General features: G+C 39.4%; 1 protein-coding gene across 1 annotated transcript; it reads left to right on the top strand.

The window, feature by feature from the left end:
• Positions 1-993: 993 nt before the first annotated feature.
• Positions 994-19,617, top strand: tnfaip8l3 (tumor necrosis factor, alpha-induced protein 8-like 3). The gene is made up of 2 exons (XM_056766263.1): positions 994-1,282; positions 18,410-19,617. Exons 1-2 carry the CDS (start codon positions 1,237-1,239, stop codon positions 18,964-18,966), a joined length of 603 nt encoding a protein of 200 aa, XP_056622241.1. The 5' UTR covers positions 994-1,236; the 3' UTR covers positions 18,967-19,617.
• Positions 19,618-19,910: the final 293 nt, after the last annotated feature.

Below are 19,910 nucleotides of genomic sequence, written 5' to 3' on the forward strand. Positions count from 1 at the left end.
CATTTGTTTTGGACTATGTGCAATCTCCCCTGGGATCAAACCCATGACCTTGGCATTGCTTGTCATGCTCTAACCACTGACCTATAGGAAAGCACTAATAACATGATGTCTTCAGATATCTGTTAGCGCTGTCATGTGTCTGCTTAAACTGTGATGAAGGTTTTGTGTTGTGGTCGGTGTTGGTTTTGTGTGGGACGTGGTGTGATCTCCCCTCGCCAGCACTGGGTTTATCAAATGAAGAAACAAATGTCATAAAACAGAAACCACTACGTCTGACCAAATAAAGATAAGACTATGACTGTGAAAGAGTACTCGTGCGATGAACTAGAAATGCACCATCTTGACCTACAGTGTTGTTTCTCCATGAATCTTTCGGCTGCACTTTAGCAGGAGTGGATTGAGATGACTGACTGCTCAACTGGGCTGAACTGGGACATACACTGGACCCAGACAGAGAAAGTTCACCACCATCTGTCTTTTAGGATGTGACAGCTGACCACACACACGCACCCCTCAGCCCGCGGGACCTTCATCCCATCTGTCACCACACCGACCCTGCTGAGAGCCACGAGCTATCAGACACTCCTAAAGGACAAACCCATCACAGACAGACACAACAGCACACAGGAACATTGCCCATACTGCCTTATTTTCGGCTTTAAGTTCGGGAGAATATTGAAAAGTGTCCACAGAGCCATTAAATAAACCAATTGAAACAAACACCTGGAGATAAAAATAATATGCACATGAAGCATGTTTTTCAGAACAACTTCTACACTAAAATAACAATTCCAAAAATTCTGTTTACACAGTATTGTTTTGGTAAAACAGATCCTTGTATCAAGAAAAGTGTCTTGAAAATACCACCAAGTGATGGAAAAAATAGGCGTGAGATCAACTCCCAGAGAGAGAGAGAGAGAGAGAGATAGATGGTGGTGGTGGTACAGAAGCACAGAGTTTCCACTCTTAATGTTTTTGTAGGCATCACAATGTCTGAGCTGAGGATAGAGGGGGAGGAGAGAAAGAGAGAGAGAGAGAGAGAGAGAGAGAGAGGGGAAGGAAGCGAGCGAAAGGAGAAAGTGGAAGAGCCGTAGTGTGTGTCAGTAAAAGAAGGCAGTCTCACTGCACAGGGGGAAAAGAGGAGCTGGCCAAACAGTGCCCTCTCATTGTGCCTCTTATATTCTGAACACGGACGGCTGGTGCTGGAGAAAACACTTTTCACACGAGAGCAGAGAGATGGACTCGGATTCTGGAGATCAGAGTGAGGGAGAACTCTCTCCAGGTAAGACATAAATTCAGTGTTTCTCTCTCTGTGTCTCTCTCATTAACACATCCGAGGACTTGATCTGGATGAGATGTCAAGCACAATGCTGAGATTCCAAAGGTTCACAGATTTGAGCTGATAATGATACGACTCGACTGTCGGTGGTAAAAGCAAAGTGACAGGTGATAGAGGTAAAGAAAGAAGCAGACCGTTTGCTTGTGATTATAAAATACAGCGGTCACGCCGAAAGACTTTTAGTCAAATGACAGATCTCAGCTGTTTCTTCCGGACGCCAATGTAATGCCATTCTCGTATTTGCCTGCTAGAAGAGATTTCAATAATGTCTGCGATCAGAATACTGAGATTTCCCTTTTAACTCAGTTTTCTGTGATGCACGGTCATTTGATACACTTTCTGTATGTCCACAACCATCTCAGCTTTGTTTAGTTTTGCTTCTCCTAAGGAGTTTTTCGAGAAGTGAAAGTAAATTGACATTTCAAAGAAACATAACTAGAAACGTCTGACCTATCAAGGAAGCAGGTCGTTGGCAATACAATTTGGCTCTGGTTGATAACATTCTGATTAAGGAAATTGCAGACAACATTTAGTCGTTGGTTTAGTATTTTCAAGAGAGCCTTGGAGGAACAAAAAGTTTCCATCAAAACGATTAAACGTCTTTAAAGAGCCTTATGTGACTTAGAAAGGTTTCACCTCAAATCATTCTTAAAGAAGCCATTTTCCTGAGAATGATCGAGGTTTTTCCTTAAGTCGCTCCAAAACCTTTTCCTTTAAAACACAAACAGCTGTTTGAAAGTCTCTTTCCCTCACGCTGAAAGATCTCCCGTCATATTAGCCGAGCTTAAAGTTTATTCACTGCTGATGAAACATGGGTGTCAGTTGTGTGTGTGTGTGTGTCTTGGGTTTTTAAAGCCACTCTGTGAATGAGGCTCTGAGGGAAGGTTGGAGGTTTTCAGCTACTGTGAGATTTGGCTCAAGATCTTCAGAGAGCCTCTTTCATCTTTCTGTTCTTCCACTGGCTGATCTACTTTATTCTTCTAGTTTTAGACTCAGACGACAGACCACCCAACACAAGTCCATCCACCGACCATCTGATTTAAACTGCACACACAAACCCTGATAACGATATTATCTGTTTCTGTTCCACTGGCTGTTAATATAGATATCTCAACCCAACCGTTGGGTTATAAATTAAGTTAATTAACCTAAGTTGGGTTTGTCCATATTTGACCTAACGATGGATTAAAATAACCCAACATTTTTTTTGTAGCGAGTGTACACACATACTGTACTGTCTGAGAGGACTGCTGTTGTGCGAAGAGAATTTGACTAGTATTTCTTCACATCAGCTGCATGCCTTGTCGGTTTTCCATATTTATGTGTATAGTATAACCATTTCATGCATATTGTATGTTTTCTCGCAATGAAAATAGCACATTTTTGACTGAAATTGTTAGCAAGCTGTCTATCTATAGTGTGGTCACAGTATACAGCAGATGATGCATTTGAGCCAAAATCCAAAGGGAACCTCACGTTGACCACATTTTGACTTCCTTCATGTTGTCCATCATTCTTTATTCTTTACGCTACGTGAATGCGGTCAGACTCCAGAGGAGGGCAGCAGGAAGTTTCCAGCATAAGTGAAGGGAACTTTATGCAAATAGACAAATCATGAGATAAGCTTGCATGAGAGTCAGGAATAAAGAATGTGTGTTTGGCAGTAGGATGAAAGATGGACGCATCTTTTCCATCCTACACACACACGGTTCCATGTTTTATGGGGACGTTCCATAGACACAATTGTATTTATACTGTACAAACTGTATATCATATTCTCTAACACTCCTAAACCTAACAATCACACAAAACTTTCTTCTCTTTTAGATTTAAAAAACATTTATGATTTAGAAGCTTGTTTCCTCATGGGGACCAAAAAAATTTCATTTTGTCCCCATACCGTAGGGTTTACCCTTCCCACACACACACATGGTCTACTCATAATGACAATCTGCACAATAGATTAAAGACATGACACAGAGCCACATTTGAAATGAAACAGAACTTGCTCTTTCATAGCATATGACAAGATTTTGAGTTTTTAGATCTGTCTCCTTTAATTATTAACTTAGTTGCAGATGTTTGTCCTCAAATTATGGAAATAAAAAGTACAGGGGAAAAAGTACAGACAAGTAAAGCGTGAGAGATAAAATGTGGTAGTCTCGTTCAGATACAGTAGGAGATTTTCATGGGAATGTGCAGTTGAGTTTCAGACATGTTTGATGAGAGATTGAACTGAAGAAGCAGGTGATTGAATATCATCACTGTCTGGTGAATCTGTCTGTGCGTGTTAACAGAAGTCAGCAGGGAATATTCAAAGCTGCACACACAGAATGTCTGTTTTTTCCAGAAGCCAGCAGTTTTCTGTGGATTATGCTGAAATGTTTGCTTTGCCTCATGTGTGTGTGTGTTTTAGTAATCAAAGCTCTTTCCTTGGACTTGTGTCCATCTTTACGCTCTATTCCTGGAGAAATGACACAGGTTTGTGTGAGTGTTTGTCGTGTCAGCAAGCCTTGGTCTTTATCTTTAAAAACATAAACGCTGCCGTTTTAGGAGAAATAAGTGTGCGTGAGAGAGGGATGAGTGATAATTGAAGCCAGACTTCATTACACTTACAATGTTCATATAAAGAACAACACGAGTGCCTTTGCAGGACTGACCTGAGCCGTCTGTAATGGCGGGTACATCACGAGGAAAGCAACCAGAAACAGTCCATTGACTAGCACACATGTGTTTGAGGGGATAGCGAACATCCTTCTGATTCATAAAATAACAAACAGAAGCCATTAGGTCATCAAGTAGTATCTGCCATAGCCTATAGATCTCTTAGGAACATTGAAACCCATGGAAGCGCACTGCAGAGAGAGAAAGAGAGACCATCTGCAGACTGGCATGAAGAAAAAACCTCTCTGTTTCTGCTTCCAAACCCTGCCAGAGGAAAATGAACCCCACCAAAAGATAAAAGACCAGAGATTCCAGCGCCGAGAGAGTTTTCTCCTCCTCGCAGCATGAGTGTGTGTGTGGAAGTGCAGAAAAGAACTCTGCAAACGCTCTTCTGAGTTTCCTGGCACCCAAACACAATCATCTTTTGAACTTTCATGCAGCGGCGAGAGGAGCGAGGGAGAATTTGTGCTGAAACAGGGGAATATTTTTCCACTTTCACATTTAATAATGGATAAAAGCATTAGTGACTGTATACGTTATTTTCCCTTCAGCGTTCTCTCATTTAGCAGAGGAATGATATACAGCAGACTGCTCAAATCAAGTAAACACTGTCTGTTCGGCCTTTAACTGGGAGTCACCACAAAGTATTCAGATAACACAGTATGCCAGAACCAGAACCTATCATGTTTCCAGTTCTGATAACAATATTTAAAATAATAACATACCTAAATTAAATGAGATCCCTATTATTTTAAAATACATTTATTTCATACTAATAACATATTGTGACAAACATATTAACTGGCACGATTGACTGATATGAAATATAATTCAACTTTATTTGGAGTACTACTTATACACAAAGCACATTCCTTCATATCAAGCCCGTGTTTTCATAAAAATGTGTTCTAATGTCACCTTTGACATCAAATCAGTCTTTCAATGCCAGACATTTAGTGTACCTGAAGTATATTTGCACTAGTTTCACTCTAATTTGACTTATTTCTGCACAATATAAGTATATTAACTACAAAATTAGTTTTTCCCATTTAGCAGACTTTAAGTTGACCAATTTACTATACCACAAATACAATCGAAGTGTATTTTTATTAAGTACTTACGATGTAAATGGACTTGCAGTATACTTAGCGTGAAATACATTTCAGTAACTTTATTTTCTCTAGGGACACTTATACTTCAATTTAATAATTGACAGTTTCTGAAAATCCAGCATAGCATTTATATTTAGTTAGAAAAAGTAGGAGAAAACGTAGGAGATTGGGAGCATATAAAAGGAACGAGCGACCAGACCGTCGAAGAGAGAGGACGGGGCCCGAACTTATGTTTTGTGAGGTGCCGCCGGCTGTTATTATTTATATTAAAACTTGTTAAATGTTTGCCGGTTCCCGACTCCTTCCTTCCCTTTTATAGAGATGTATTACAGTATCCTAATACTGTACAGCTGATTTTCAAGAATGAAAATTGTGAAAATCAGAATAACAGTCGTAATAACTAGATAATCTATGTGTTGATTGGAAAGATTAAGAGTTAAGGAATTGTAGAAGTGTAGGTTTGCCTTTTTGAAGGAATTGGGCTCTCTGTCCACAGTAGAGAGGTCAGATTTAAAACTTTATTAAATATAAATAACATTACACATAAACAGTGATGCTAAGTTCTACAATTTTAGATGTTTACTATAGTATACTTTAGTGGAGAAGCGAATTGTCGTCACAAGGCTACAGTTGTGAATGAGACTGCTAGTTACCTTGTTTTTAACTGTTGAACTGGACTGTTGCCTGTTATATTTACAATTATTTGAGCTTGTTTATTTAATTATTCGTTGACTGATTGCTAAGATGTTAGCGTTTTTGTTCCGTTGGTATTGAAGTCACATTAAGTTTTGCCGTAAGCCGCTCATTACGGCTTGACATTATAATTTTGCACTTAAAAGCACCAAGCTAGTTGATCGCTGTTTGATCCGTGGCCCATTCAAGTCGTTTAAGCCAAGGCAGAATCTAAATCCTCGGTTCTGATTCTGCTAGACCTTTCTGCAGCGTTTGACACTGTCAATCACCAGATACTGCTAGCAACCCTGTCATCGCTAGGAATCTCCTCTTCGCTACTTCAAATCCAACCTCTCCAGCAGATCCTCCAGGGTGTCATGAAGGGGCTCGCTGTCCACTGCTCATCACTGGGTTCCCTCAGGGATCAGTGCTTGGATCACTGCTTTTTCCATATTCAGTACATCCTTGGGACCCATCATACGGGCACATGGCTTCTCGTATCACTGTTTTGCTGATGACACCCAGATCTACATCTTGTTTCACCCAGAAACTTGTGTTTCCAGCACACCCCACGGTGCAACACGATCTCACCATCCATCTTGGCAATACCACAATCACTTCTTCCAAAACAGCCAGGAACCTCAGAGTCATATTTGAAGACCAGCTGTTCTTCAATGATCACATTGCAAAGACAACACGGTCATGCCGATATGCCTTATTCAACATTAGAAAGATCAGACCCTATCTCACTGAGCATGCGGCACATCTCCTTGTCCAGGCCCTGATGATCTCAAGGTTGGACTACTGCAATGCTCTCCTTGCTGGTCTTCCTGCAAAGGCTATCAAACCACTTCAGCTGGTTCGGAACGCAGCAGCATGCCTTGTCTTCCAACAGCTCAAAAGGGCTCATGTGACTCCCCTTTTCATCTCTCTCCACTGGCTACCGGTTGAAGCCAGTATCAGTTTCAAGTCATGAATGCTTGCCTACAGGACTCTGGTCTTGGTCTTTTCTTGGTCTCCGTTTTGGTGGTCTCGACTACAACACTAGTATAGAGATTGGTTAGATGAAATGAACATAGTTCTCACAAACGTTTGTGTATTTCGACACACACATACAGTAAGCAGTCTGTTTGAAGAACATTTGTGCAGCTTTAGAAACACTGCAGTGCTCATGGCAACATTCATGGTCACACAACCCCTCACTGGTACCCTATGACTGTAAATACTCCTGCAGGGTGTTCAGTGTAATATGTCAATTTAATATGCTAACATTAAAATAACATTAAAAACGAATTTTTTAAATGAAATGTGCATGTAATGATGTTCTGTGGCTATAATGTGGCATACAACCGTTTGAAATGCTTTGTTTTGTCACATGCAAGTGTGTGTTGTTGTTCCAGTGCTATCATAACCCTTCTTTGTGTGTGTCTGTGTGTGTTGCTGATCCTAATGTAACGGAGTCCATCTAGTGTGAGAGCTGTGCAGGTAAACCTCACTCCCCGACCTCAAGAGATGCTCTAGCAACAGATGCTAGAGGTCGTGGCCTTTATCCTCCCTGTTAGGGCATCTGTCTCACATGCCGAATCGAGCACAGGTTGGAGGCCCACTCCGAGCGTGTGCAAGTAGGTCCGCCGGTTACACTTACATCTTGTCAACTTTAAAATCTTTATTTTAAGAGTCTGTAAAAATGAAAAAAGAAGACACACGCACTCATCACAGCTTCACTCTCTAAATGCATATGCTGAATTCATATTCTATATGGGCTCTGTAATTATAAAAGCAACCATTTGGAGAGCTGTGAGTGAAATTGAGCCAACAGTGAAACACACACACACACATACACACAGTGTAATGGGAAAACTGGCAGGGCCAATGGGGAATGAGAAATTTTCTGGACAGGATCTTACTCAATGCGGTCAGCTTCACTTCTGCACAAACTGTCTGTACCCTCACAGTAAATGTGATTTTTAAAAAATGTGTTTTTATATGCAGCAGCACAAAACTGAACTTGAAAGACCTGCTTTTAGGGATGGCCTCAAGAGAACAAATGGAATATATGGGAGTGAAAAAATCCTCCTAGAAATACCCAAACTTTAATTTGCCACATCATGTTTGACATTCAATCTAATCTTGTAAACAGGTTTGTGTGAGGTTAAGGACCAATAATAAAGGTTTACATAAACACAATGAAGGTCTGTTGGATCTCTTCACTAGTATATGACTGCTGTGCACGTGACAGAGAGGTGCAGATGTCGTTATTTTCATCTAAAAAGAGAACCGTGACTTCTGGCAGATCAGATAAACGGCTTCAAAGTTTGTTTCTCGCTGAAGTGAGTCAGATGTCCATCCGCACTGAAGCAGAACATTTGAGTATCAGGGTTCACATAGCAAAGATCTGTTGGGCTGGATGCAAAACCATTTAAAAATCAGCTGCCGGGTGCAAAACCAGCTGCAGTTTGTGCTGAGTCTGGGAAACGCACACATATGCCAGACCAAGGTGGCTCTTAAATCCATATAATCAGCCTTCTTCTACTGCTTTTCTGGAGGACGACACATCAGTCAACCACTCATTCATCTGCTCTTTCTGTCTTTACACTGACCAAGCTAAGAAAAATCCCAGAGGAGACTGTCACTGACACATCTCACGTCAGCAGATGAATGGGGCGTCAATGAATAGTGTTTGTTTCCCAAATGAGATAACTCTGTTTCAAAAAAAAAAATGTATTGTGTTAGTTAGCTTTATTTTTGTGTTGTTATGGCTATAATCAAAACAAACCAAATGTAGTTTGATTGATTTAGGAACCCGACTCTTCATTTACACAGCGCCCTGCGTTGTATTGACATATCTTCTGTAGTTCATCTTGACCAGCTTCTAGAGTTACCCACAGCATTAACTCTCTAATGAGGACAGTGTCATGTTTGAGAGTCATTCAGATTTTATGTTGTACAGTTTCAGTGAAGTATACCGGATAGTTGGTCATCTATTGCATCCCAGAAAAAATATGAATTCATTTATTAATTCACCAAATTTCATTTCATGTAGAGAATCACGAGCACACGGATCAATGTAGTCATGAATTAAATTCCCTCATTATATTCCAGTTTAGGAACACATGAAAATCGAAGATAAAATCCAAATGCTGATGGCAAGACAAAACATACAGTTTGGGTGATTTATACTGTACAGACACAAGCAGATCAATATTTACAGACGCTTAAGAACAAAACATAGTTGAGCGAGTTTGCTGTAGAACTAAAATTATGAGATTTGTGTTTTAGAAAGAAGGCAGCATGCTTTGTAAAATAAGATTCCCTTCGCCTTTATCTCTCTGGATGAAAACACATGAACATCCCAACACGCCTGACCTGAAAACACCTTATCTGGACTGATTTTACCACATGACCTTTATTCAGTCAGTCAATCAGTGATATCTGCGCTATAAATTGATTTCAACAAATCACCACAGGGCAAAATCCAGCGTTTCACAGACAGATCTGACCTTTGTGTCATAAACACAACACAACACACGCACACACGCACACACACACACACACACACACACACGCACACACACTTTAACCTACATACGATATAATCAGACAAAGTCTTCACGAGGCTGGAGTGATCTCAGATCAGATCACAATGAAATATGTGATGATATCATGTGAGCTGCCTCACTGTCTACATAGACAGCTTCTAAGTCAGCTGCCTAATCACAGATCTGAACACACGTGAATCACCTGAGAGAACAGACACTCTTCTGCGGTACAAATAAATTGAATTAAACAGAAGTGTGGTAAGTCTGAGCAGCAGGTATTGATTAAAATCAGAGTTTCTGTTAATGTGTGAGAGTACATGGTAAACCCTACGGTATGGGGATAAATGTCCCCACAAAGATGGAAATATCCAAATTCCTTGTCCTTGTGGGGACATTTTTTGGTCCCCATGAGTAAACAAGCTTATAAATCATACAGAATATTTTTTTATGAAAATCTTAAAGAGCAGTGTGATTGTTAGGTTTAGGGGTGGGGAATATGATATACAGTTTGTACAGTATAAAAACCATCACGTCTATGGAATGTCTCTTTTTAAAACATGGAAACCGTGTGTGTTTGCATTTGCGAATAGTCCACAATCCACATCATCTGTGTGTCCTGCAAGGACAAAAAAACAGGAGCTTCATTTTTGCCTCACTGGTCACATCATCAGCTGTTGTCACATAAAGTTTGTGACTTGTGAATTGTTTAGGGAAAAATAGAGTCGATGGAAAATGAAACAAATGTTGAGATTAAGGATGAAAAAAGCTTTAAAATGAAAGTGGATGGCGTACTTGACACCATTTGATCTGGAAACTATTGAGAACAACAGAGATCTTATTATTTTTCAATTATTACATCTAGACTTATGAGTCTGTCTTTTATTGGGTTCCATTGCATAAGAAGCTTTGCTCTTTCATCAGGCCAGAAGCTGAGCAGGTCAATCATTTTTTCCAACTCTCTCTCTCTCTCTTCATCATGGCTCACTCTTTCCCCTGCTCTCTTTTCCTTTCAGATTTGACTCATTTTCTATCCCATCATTGTTGGCGGTATGGAAAGAATGAAGTGTGTTGTTGAGTGTGTGTGTCTTTTGAATGTTGACAGCTCTTCACAGGAGTAATGGGTTGATGCTGATCCCACCACACACAACCGATGACGTCCACACACTTTATCACAGCACACGTGTTCTCTTTTAAACCCTAAATAATGAAGTTATACAGTTATATAATACAGTTATATCAGCTTTGTCATCTCCATTCAGGATAAATCACCAAATGATGTCACATTGGGGAGCCACTCCTACCATGAAATCTCATTGGTCCAATATCTTCCTCCTCATTACACTACAGAAAACATCAAACACGACGTGATTCTTTGTGATCGCATCACACGACACACAGAATTGAATTTGGTCCACTGTCTTCTATCAGTGTGTAAACTGAATTGTGATTGGTCTCTTCTATGTCGCATATGTTTAACCATGTACTGTACAGACATGTGATGTGTCAACAGTGACGTCACATTGGGGAGGAATGGGGGAGCGCAATAATGTTTACATTTCACAGCTCATCTCAAAGTCCCTTATGACAAAAGATTTGACAATAAAAAGTAGATCGTGACAGCATTTGTACTCCAGGATAGTCCATTGAGATTGAAATCTGTTGAGAAATTAATTGTGCAGTTTCGCTGTTGATTTGTAAGTGTTTACAAGCCAGTCTTACCCTGTCCATGATGGTGGCATTGTCTCTATAACACACAATCATTTTCATGAACATTTTGTAATAGAGAATACTCTTGTTTGTTTTACTGACTGTAAAACCCACATGAATGAGTTTCCAAACTAAAACTATGACTGGGATTCCAGCTTTCAAAATCAGTTTGTGTGTGTTTTTATGGTTTAGGGTGTGTTGTGAATTAGAGGCTGATTTGATGTTCTTAAAGTCCTTCAGGAGGCCACACTGAAGGTGCTTTCAGACATCAGAGAGAGAGCGAGAGAACTGACCGTGTGTCTTCTTTTCTGAAAAACGTTCTGAATTCTTATTGTGTACGGAGTGCTCTTATCTTCTCTTATACATGTTTGCTTTTATCTTTGCTTGCTTTAAAAATAACACTTCCTGTCTAAACACCTGAAACACCAACTCTTATCTCCCAACTAGTTTAACTGTTTATTCCTCTGACAACATGATGTTGTATTTCCTCATTCATTGGCGAGCTTATGGGACATGCACAACCACATCATTTGTAAACATTAGACCGAGAGCAACATTCAAAATATTCATAATCCAAACAAAACACCACCCACACACATTCACAACAATATTTGTTTATGTAAAATAAAAAAAAATTGTGTTAAAATTAGTTTTTTTTGGGGGGGGGGTGGTGTTCACATGTGTTTGTGTCCAGTGTTGTGTGTTTTCAACACCTTTTTAATGAATCCTTCAGCGTTTGAGAAAGATCACAGCTGACAACTTCACACCCTCACACATGCACACACACACACACACACACGCATACACACGAAGTAAAAATAGAATAAAGAAGGTCACAAGTCAATACATCAGGGCTGAATCAAAGAGTGAAAAATGAAAAAGATTGTGGAGGAGGAGGTTTGTACTGTCCCAGAGAAACACTGAATCACACACACATCAGGAATTCACATCCAGACCATGATAGAAACATCATCTTAGACCAGCAGTAAAGTTCACGATTATGAGTTCTCTGTATGAGCTGCATTACACAACACAGACTAATATAACCCAAATTATGTCAACTGGACAGAAATACAAATATCCATGCCTTCATCACCGTATAAGGTGAACGTATCTGCGCTTACGTTCACAGTCCCTGAGAGCCTTATCAGTCAGGATTGATTTTTATTTCCCTGTCTGAGTAATAAAATGTGTCTTTAAGTCGTGTCGTTCTTTTTCCTACTGAAAACAAAGTTTGATTTGTTTAACGTTTAACTGTCCCTTTAATCCAGCTGGAAGTGTATCAACAGCTATAAACAGAAGTTAAAGCGTGAATCTGTGATTATCGGTGCGAGTGGGCAAAGAGAAACACTTAATAAAAGTGTCATAGATAATAACTCGGCAAATGATAATGTCTACACTAGCATTAAAGTAAACAATCATAGAAGTTGTTGAGGTTGAGTTTCATGAATGTATTTTGACACGAGAGCATTTGAGTTTGATCTCGTGAGTAAACACAAACAGCTGCACTGTTGCTCAAATCCGTTGGGTTATTTGGAAAAGCAAAGAAAAAGGAAAGCAGTCTTCATTTAACCGCAATTACATGCTGAAAGACCTCTGAAATCTGATTTCTAACAGAAGATTAGATTAGATTCAACTTTATTGTCATTACACATATACAAGTACAGTGTAACGAAATGTAGTTTAGGTCTAACCAGAAGTGCAATTAGCAAGTGCAGGATATACAGTGTAAATAATACAGAATACAATATTAGGAAAATACTATAAAATGGGCATGTACTATGAAAATGTGACAGTCGGTATGTACTATGAACAATATAAACAGAGACTATATACTGTGAAAATGAATGTACAGGTGGTTATGAACAGATAACAATATAGACTATACAGTAGTGCAGGTGACTTGAGTGTGCATTAGTTACAGACATTAGCTATTAAAGTTACAGTGCAGTAGATGAGTTGATGCGGTTATTAAAGGTACAGTGCAGTAGATGAGTTAATGCAGTTATTGAAGTTACAGTGCAGTAGATGAGTTAGTGCAGATATTGAAGTTACAGTGCAGTAGATGAGTTAGTGCAGATATTGAAGTTACAGTGCAGTAGATGAGTTAGTGCAGATATTGAAGTTACAGTGCAGTAGATGAGTTAATGCAGTTATTGAAGTTATAGTGCAATACATGAGTAGATGCAGTTATACATTTACAGTGCAGTAGATGAGTTGATGCGGTTATTAAAGGTACAGTGCAGTAGATGAGTTAATGCAGTTATTGAAGTTACAGTGCAGTAGATGAGTTAATGCAGTTATTGAAGTTACAGTGCAGTAGATGAGTTAGTGCAGTTATTGAAATTACAGTGCAGTAGATGAGTTAATGCAGTTATTGAAGTTATAGTGCAATAGATGAGTAGATGCAGTTAGTTGTGCAATAGATGCAGTTATGCAATAGATGAGTTACAGTGCAGTAGAGAAGTTGGTGCAGTTATTGAAGTTACAGTGCAGTAGAGAAGTTGGTGCAGTTATTGAAGTTACAGTGCAGTAGATGAGTTAATGCAGTTATGAAAGTTACAGTGCAGTAGATGAGTTAATGCAGTTATGAAAGTTACAGTGCAGTAGATGCGTTAATGCAGTTATGAAAGTTACAGTGCAGTAGATGAGTTAATGCAGTTATGAAAGTTACAGTGCAGTAGATGAGTTAATGCAGTTATGAAAGTTACAGTGCAGTAGATGCGTTAATGCAGTTATGAAAGTTACAGTGCAGTAGATGAGTTAATGCAGTTATGAAAGTTACAGTGCAGTAGATGAGTTAATGCAGTTATGAAAGTTACAGTGCAGTAGATGAGGTAATGCAGTTATGAAAGTTACAGTGCAGTAGATGCGTTAATGCAGTTATGAAAGTTACAGTGCAGTAGATGAGTTAATGCAGTTATGAAAGTTACAGTGCAGTAGATGAGTTAGTGCAGATATTGAAATTACAGTGCAGTAGATGAGTTAATGCAGTTATTGAAGTTATAGTGCAATAGATGAGTAGATGCAGTTAGTTGTGCAATAGATGCAGTTATGCAATAGATGAGTTACAGTGCAGTAGAGAAGTTGGTGCAGTTATTGAAGTTACAGTGCAGTAGATGAGTTAATGCAGTTATGAAAGTTACAGTGCAGTAGATGAGTTAATGCAGTTATGAAAGTTACAGTGCAGTAGATGCGTTAATGCAGTTATGAAAGTTACAGTGCAGTAGATGAGTTAATGCAGTTATGAAAGTTACAGTGCAGTAGATGAGTTAATGCAGTTATGAAAGTTACAGTGCAGTAGATGCGTTAATGCAGTTATGAAAGTTACAGTGCAGTAGATGAGTTAATGCAGTTATGAAAGTTACAGTGCAGTAGATGAGTTAATGCAGTTATGAAAGTTACAGTGCAGTAGATGAGGTAATGCAGTTATGAAAGTTACAGTGCAGTAGATGAGTTAATGCAGTTATGAAAGTTACAGTGCAGTAGATGCGTTAATGCAGTTATGAAAGTTACAGTGCAGTAGATGAGTTAATGCAGTTATGAAAGTTACAGTGCAGTAGATGAGTTAATGCAGTTATGAAAGTTACAGTGCAGTAGATGAGTTAATGCAGTTATGAAAGTTACAGTGCAGTAGATGCGTTAATGCGGTTATTAAGGTTACAGTGCAGTAGAACCATAGTAAGGTCAACTAAATTACATGAACATGATATATTATATAGTTTCTCCTGGCTGGTCTGTTCATTGGTCAGATGTTTAATGTGACGACACAGACTTTGCTGATTAAATTTACAGAAAACTCTCTAGAGACACAACACACATCACTATAAGACTCAAATCAACCTAGAATGATGTCTGTCTTACACTCGCACGTGTGTTCTATAGGGAATTTTTATACAGTACAAACTGTACATTGTCAAATATAAATGATCAAATAAACATCCTTTTGAGTGATTAATGATGAATGTGCATCAATGTGTATGAGAGTTTTCTCATCCTCATGAGGACTTGTCAAGTTAAATAGATAAACCTGAACACACACATCTCCCTGTGAGGCTGTCAGGTGAATTTAAGTGTGATGTTGTGACAGTCATTAGCAGTTCTCTCACTGTCACCATCACATAACACCCCTTTGACAGGAGGATTATGGGTGCAGGATCCCCCGGGGATCACTACTTTCGTTATTATTCACATTATCAGCCATGTGTTCGCTCTATGAAACCAACACAAATATGACATTACTTTTAAACATGGACGTAACAATAATGCAAGTTTATCCATTACAGCGCAGGTCAAATGAGAATAACACCATTGTGTCTCTCAGGCAGTAATGAGATGATGTTGTTTGCTCACGTCCCCGTTAAGTTCTTTGTATCGTTAAAAATATTCAAAACATTTTTCGAGTGAAAAAGGAAACGTGTGTCCTTTATCTTAGATCAGCCACATCATTTTCATCCTGAGGTGCATTTAAATGAGAACATGTATTCACACATGGAGGTAACAGTGACTTCATCTACTGTACAAACACCTTCTTTAAAAGGTTTATTTGTCTTTACAGTTTATTTGTGAAATGTTTGTACTAAAAAAGACATTTGACAAAAGTGTGTCTGTGTCATTTAAATGAATACAATTTAGATGTGTTAGAGCCCTGACATCATTTTTTTGCAGATTCCTCTTCACTTGGTACATTGTGATGTAATGTAAGAACATTTATTCATTTTTAAGAGTGTCTTAAGTGCCATCACACTTCTGAAGATCACAACCTCGCCTTACAGCACATGGACATAACAACAAACACACACAGTCTGCAGAGAATACAAGAGAACACAGTGAGCTCAAAACAAACTAAACACAGGGAACACAGTGTCTAATATACACACACAGTCATCATCTGTCCATAAATGCATTTCATATATTGAGAACACGGCTTTGTCATTCCCTCTGTTGGTGATCTTCATGATCCTGATAACACAGGCGCGTGTGCAGCGGGTCAGTAGATCAGGTGGCACAGGTTTACATCATTAGAGAAAGAGAGAGAGAGAGAGAGAGAGAGAGAGATGCTAAACAAAGCCCTGAGGACCTCATTTGGACAACTTTAAATCAGATTTTTTTGCACCCTCAGCTTCAAGAGTTTTAAATATTGTCCAATCCTAACAAACTATACATCAATAGAAAGTTATTTATTCAGCTGTCATAGGTGACATATCAATCTTTTTTTCTTAAATTGACCCAAAAGACCAGGGTCACATTTTTAAATAAAATGATTGGCAATGTATTTGTTGACATTAGTTAACAACGGGGACTAACAATAAACAAAACATTTATAAAATGTGTTCATCTTAATTCCTCTTATTTTACTAAAAAGGTTTCAAATCAAACGTCGTATACGTATTACTGTAATTTACATAAACAAAGATGCTGTAAAAATGTGTTTTTAGTTCATCTTGCTAATGCATTAATGTAAATACACAGCTCTCTGAATACTCGGTTGTAAAAAAGGGCTTTATATATTATATAATGAAAAAAATAGAGCAGTTCTAGATCAGTGGTCAGTCACTGATGGCCTCTGTCGGTTGAACAAACACATCCAGTGGCTTCACCTCATGCCGGTGGTTATGCACAATATTGATTCCCCTCTACACTTTTAATTTAAAGTATAAAAAATGTAACTAAATACCTTACATAACAACCACATAGTAAAAAAACAACTTAAGAAATCACATACAGAATGATACTATGATGTTTAGATAGGTAGCTTTTGATAAAACCTCCTGAAGTGCATAACTCATGAGAAAATATACATCAACAATTCAATGAAAACCAAAAAGAGGAAGATTTCCACGAGCATAAAGCGCTCTCTTAGAAGAGTCCAAAACTGAATGTGTGTGTTCTTCCTGAGGACGCAGTGTAGTGTACTCACAAAAACACACAGCGATTGTTTTCTGGGTCTATTTACAGTAACATCAATGTACGGTGTGATGTTTAGCCAAGTAAAGATTCAGAGGAGAACTGTGCTAAATGTGACTCTTCAGTCAGAGCAAACAGCTTGTGTTTATATTAGCACAATCCATTAGGCAGTGAGCCACCATGTATTACATTACAAAACAAAACAAACCAAACACAATGACGCTCAGCACTAACATCATATTTTTGTGCTGTTTGTGTGACTTCTTTGAAGCAAAATTTAAGTTCATTACAGTAGAGTGACTGAGTGAAGGGAACAACACTGTTCATCACATTTACTAGCCATGTAAAACTAACTAGCAAATAAACGAATGTGAACTTATAAACCACTGGCATTTTTTCACTTACAAACCAACAAACCTAAAGTAGTGTCTTGGAAAAACATCTGGAACACTTTTGTCTAATATTGCATTTTTACTTTACATATGTGGGTAGTAGATGACCACAGGTTTCATGAAATAAAGTACAAATGTTGCATTCCATTCTAAGCGCATTGTCTGAAGCGCACAGCACAGGTGCACAAAGGGCATGTGCGAATCCACTTCGGCGTACCCGAGTACCATGGTCTAAATGGTTTGTCCCGATTCCCTTAATGAGTAATGGGTGTTTTTGGGGCGTAACGTGCAGTAAACCAATCAGAGTCTCATCTCTCATTCCCTTTATGTGCCAGTTGCGCTTGCACCATGCCGGCTTCCTTATTTACACGGCGGAATCTGCAAGAGGAAAGACTGGACACTTCTCCCGAGAGGAAACGTATCTGCTCTTGCATGAGGTTAAAGTGCACAAGCAGACCATCTGCAGGACCAGCCGGATTTTTTTCTTTATGTACACAATAATCATCTTTTACATTGTAATCCATTTATTTTTATATTTGGCATGTTAGTGAGCTGCTCCACTTCCCTTTGTGTAATAAATAAAGTGTTAACATGTTGTGGACCTGCCCAGAGGCGCATTTTCTACTAACGCGCTCCGTAAAAAAAAAAATATATATATATATATATAGGTTTGAGTTTAGTTTGTTTTCAGTTCCTCAAAATAGCAACGGCAACATTTTTACACTTTTTTATCCCAGCACGCCCATGGGTGCACAAATGAGCGCAAATGCATTTGCTATTTAAACAACACAGCACAGGACGGGAAAATGGGAACTGCATCGGTCTGAAACTTTCAAAAATACTTGAGTGTACGATGGGGCCCTAAATGTGTCTGAGGAAGGAGAAATGAGCAGCAAAGGGATGCAACTTCTAGATATGTTTCAAGTAAAGCTTTAAATCTTTTATATCAGAAAGATTTTTATCCCTTCAGTTCTGCATTCCATTTGATGACTACATCATTTATTTTGTTTTATTTTAAAAGCACAAGTGTTTACTTGGAAAAACAAATCTATTGACTTTGCATTCTTCTCTTCAAAGGTCAGGAGAGTTTCAACTCCAAGAGTTTGGCGCTTCAGGCCCAAAAGAAGATCTTGAGTAAGATGGCCACTGTGGCAAACCTCCTCACTGACGACACCAGCAGTGAGATTCTGGACGAACTCTACAAGGCCAGTCGTGAGTACACCAAGAGCAAAAAGGAGGCCCACAAGATCATTAAAGACGTCATCAAGATCGCTCTAAAGATCGGCATTCTCTACCGTAATCACCAGTTCAGCCATGAGGAGATGGAGACTGTGGAGCGCTTCAAGAAAAAGATGAACCAGGCGGCCATGACGGTGGTGAGCTTTTACGAGGTGGAGTACACATTTGACCGCGGCATTCTTTCCGACTTGCTGATGGAGTGTAGGGACCATCTCCACGAGCTGGTGGAGCATCACTTGACGACGCGCTCCCACGGCCGCATCGACCACGTTTTCAACCACTTTGCACACGTGGATTTCCTCACCGAGCTGTACGGCCCTTCTGAAGACTACAGACTCAACCTCAGGAAGATCTGCGACGGGATAAACAAACTCCTGGATGAGGGCGTACTTTAACCCAGCCTCCGGTTCACGCTTTCTCAGATCAGCTCCATCGGCCTTCTGAGAGTTGAACTGATGGCTTTTATGAAACTTTTGTGTGTTTTATGTTTATTGTGGGAATGATCGGTTTTTCATGATAACTTGATCATGTGATTGTAACCCAACCTGTAGGGATGGGCACCAAGACGCTAGTTAAAATCCCACCCTGGTCAAGAAACACTGCATACCGGGTGATCGTCTGAGGTAAATCCCTTAAGGTGCCCGGTAGACCTGCCCTTTTGTGAGCATCTGCAGGAACGTTTTAAATGACAATGCACTGTATGAAAATCAGCCTACCCACCCTTTAAGAATGGCCTAGCAATTCAAGCCTAGGGTTTCTGTAAGAGCCGGCGAAGATTGGAACAGTTAAGCGGCACGTATCTTTGTTGAACGGAACGCAAGCCAAAATCAATACGTACGTGAAGTGCAGTCGTACGATTGTGAATAAACTTTGGGGTTTTGGTCGTCTTTGGTCTTATGTCTTTTTGTATCGACTTAGATGTCCCATGATCCTGTGCTTGGACTTTACAGATCCTGTTTCTGAGCATGTATAGGTTTGATCATACAGGAGAAAAATGTGACCCCAGAGTGTAGCACTATTCTCTGTCATTAAACATTCCTTATCAACTCCCTCGAGTGTCCTTTTGTCATTTGAACTTACTCTGACTGGTCCGTGTTTGACTGGAGGTCGTTGGTTCTCTAAAGACTTCTGGTGTTAAACAGACAGTACCATTGTATGAACGAGGGGAATGCAATGTTCAATATGACCGATCTAGCGACAGGAATAACTGAAAAAGGTTGATGATGGTCAGCGGGAGGGGCTTTGTGCAGAGAGATACTTGCCAGTCTGCATGTGCAACAATCTGCTAAAAAGGTGTTTTTCATTGCAAACTGTCTTTTGAGCTAAATAAGGAATATCC

Source organism: Triplophysa dalaica, chromosome 14 (genome assembly GCF_015846415.1).
Source record: "Triplophysa dalaica isolate WHDGS20190420 chromosome 14, ASM1584641v1, whole genome shotgun sequence".
Lineage (NCBI taxonomy): Eukaryota > Metazoa > Chordata > Actinopteri > Cypriniformes > Nemacheilidae > Triplophysa > Triplophysa dalaica.

Coding starts and splice junctions, on each gene's coding strand:
- tnfaip8l3 (XM_056766263.1), top strand. CDS start 1,237: ATGGACTCGGATTCTGGAGATCAGAGTGAGGGAGAACTCTCTCCAG. Junction 1,283..18,409: donor TGAGGGAGAACTCTCTCCAG/GTAAGACATAAA, acceptor TTCTCTTCAAAG/GTCAGGAGAGTTTCAACTCC.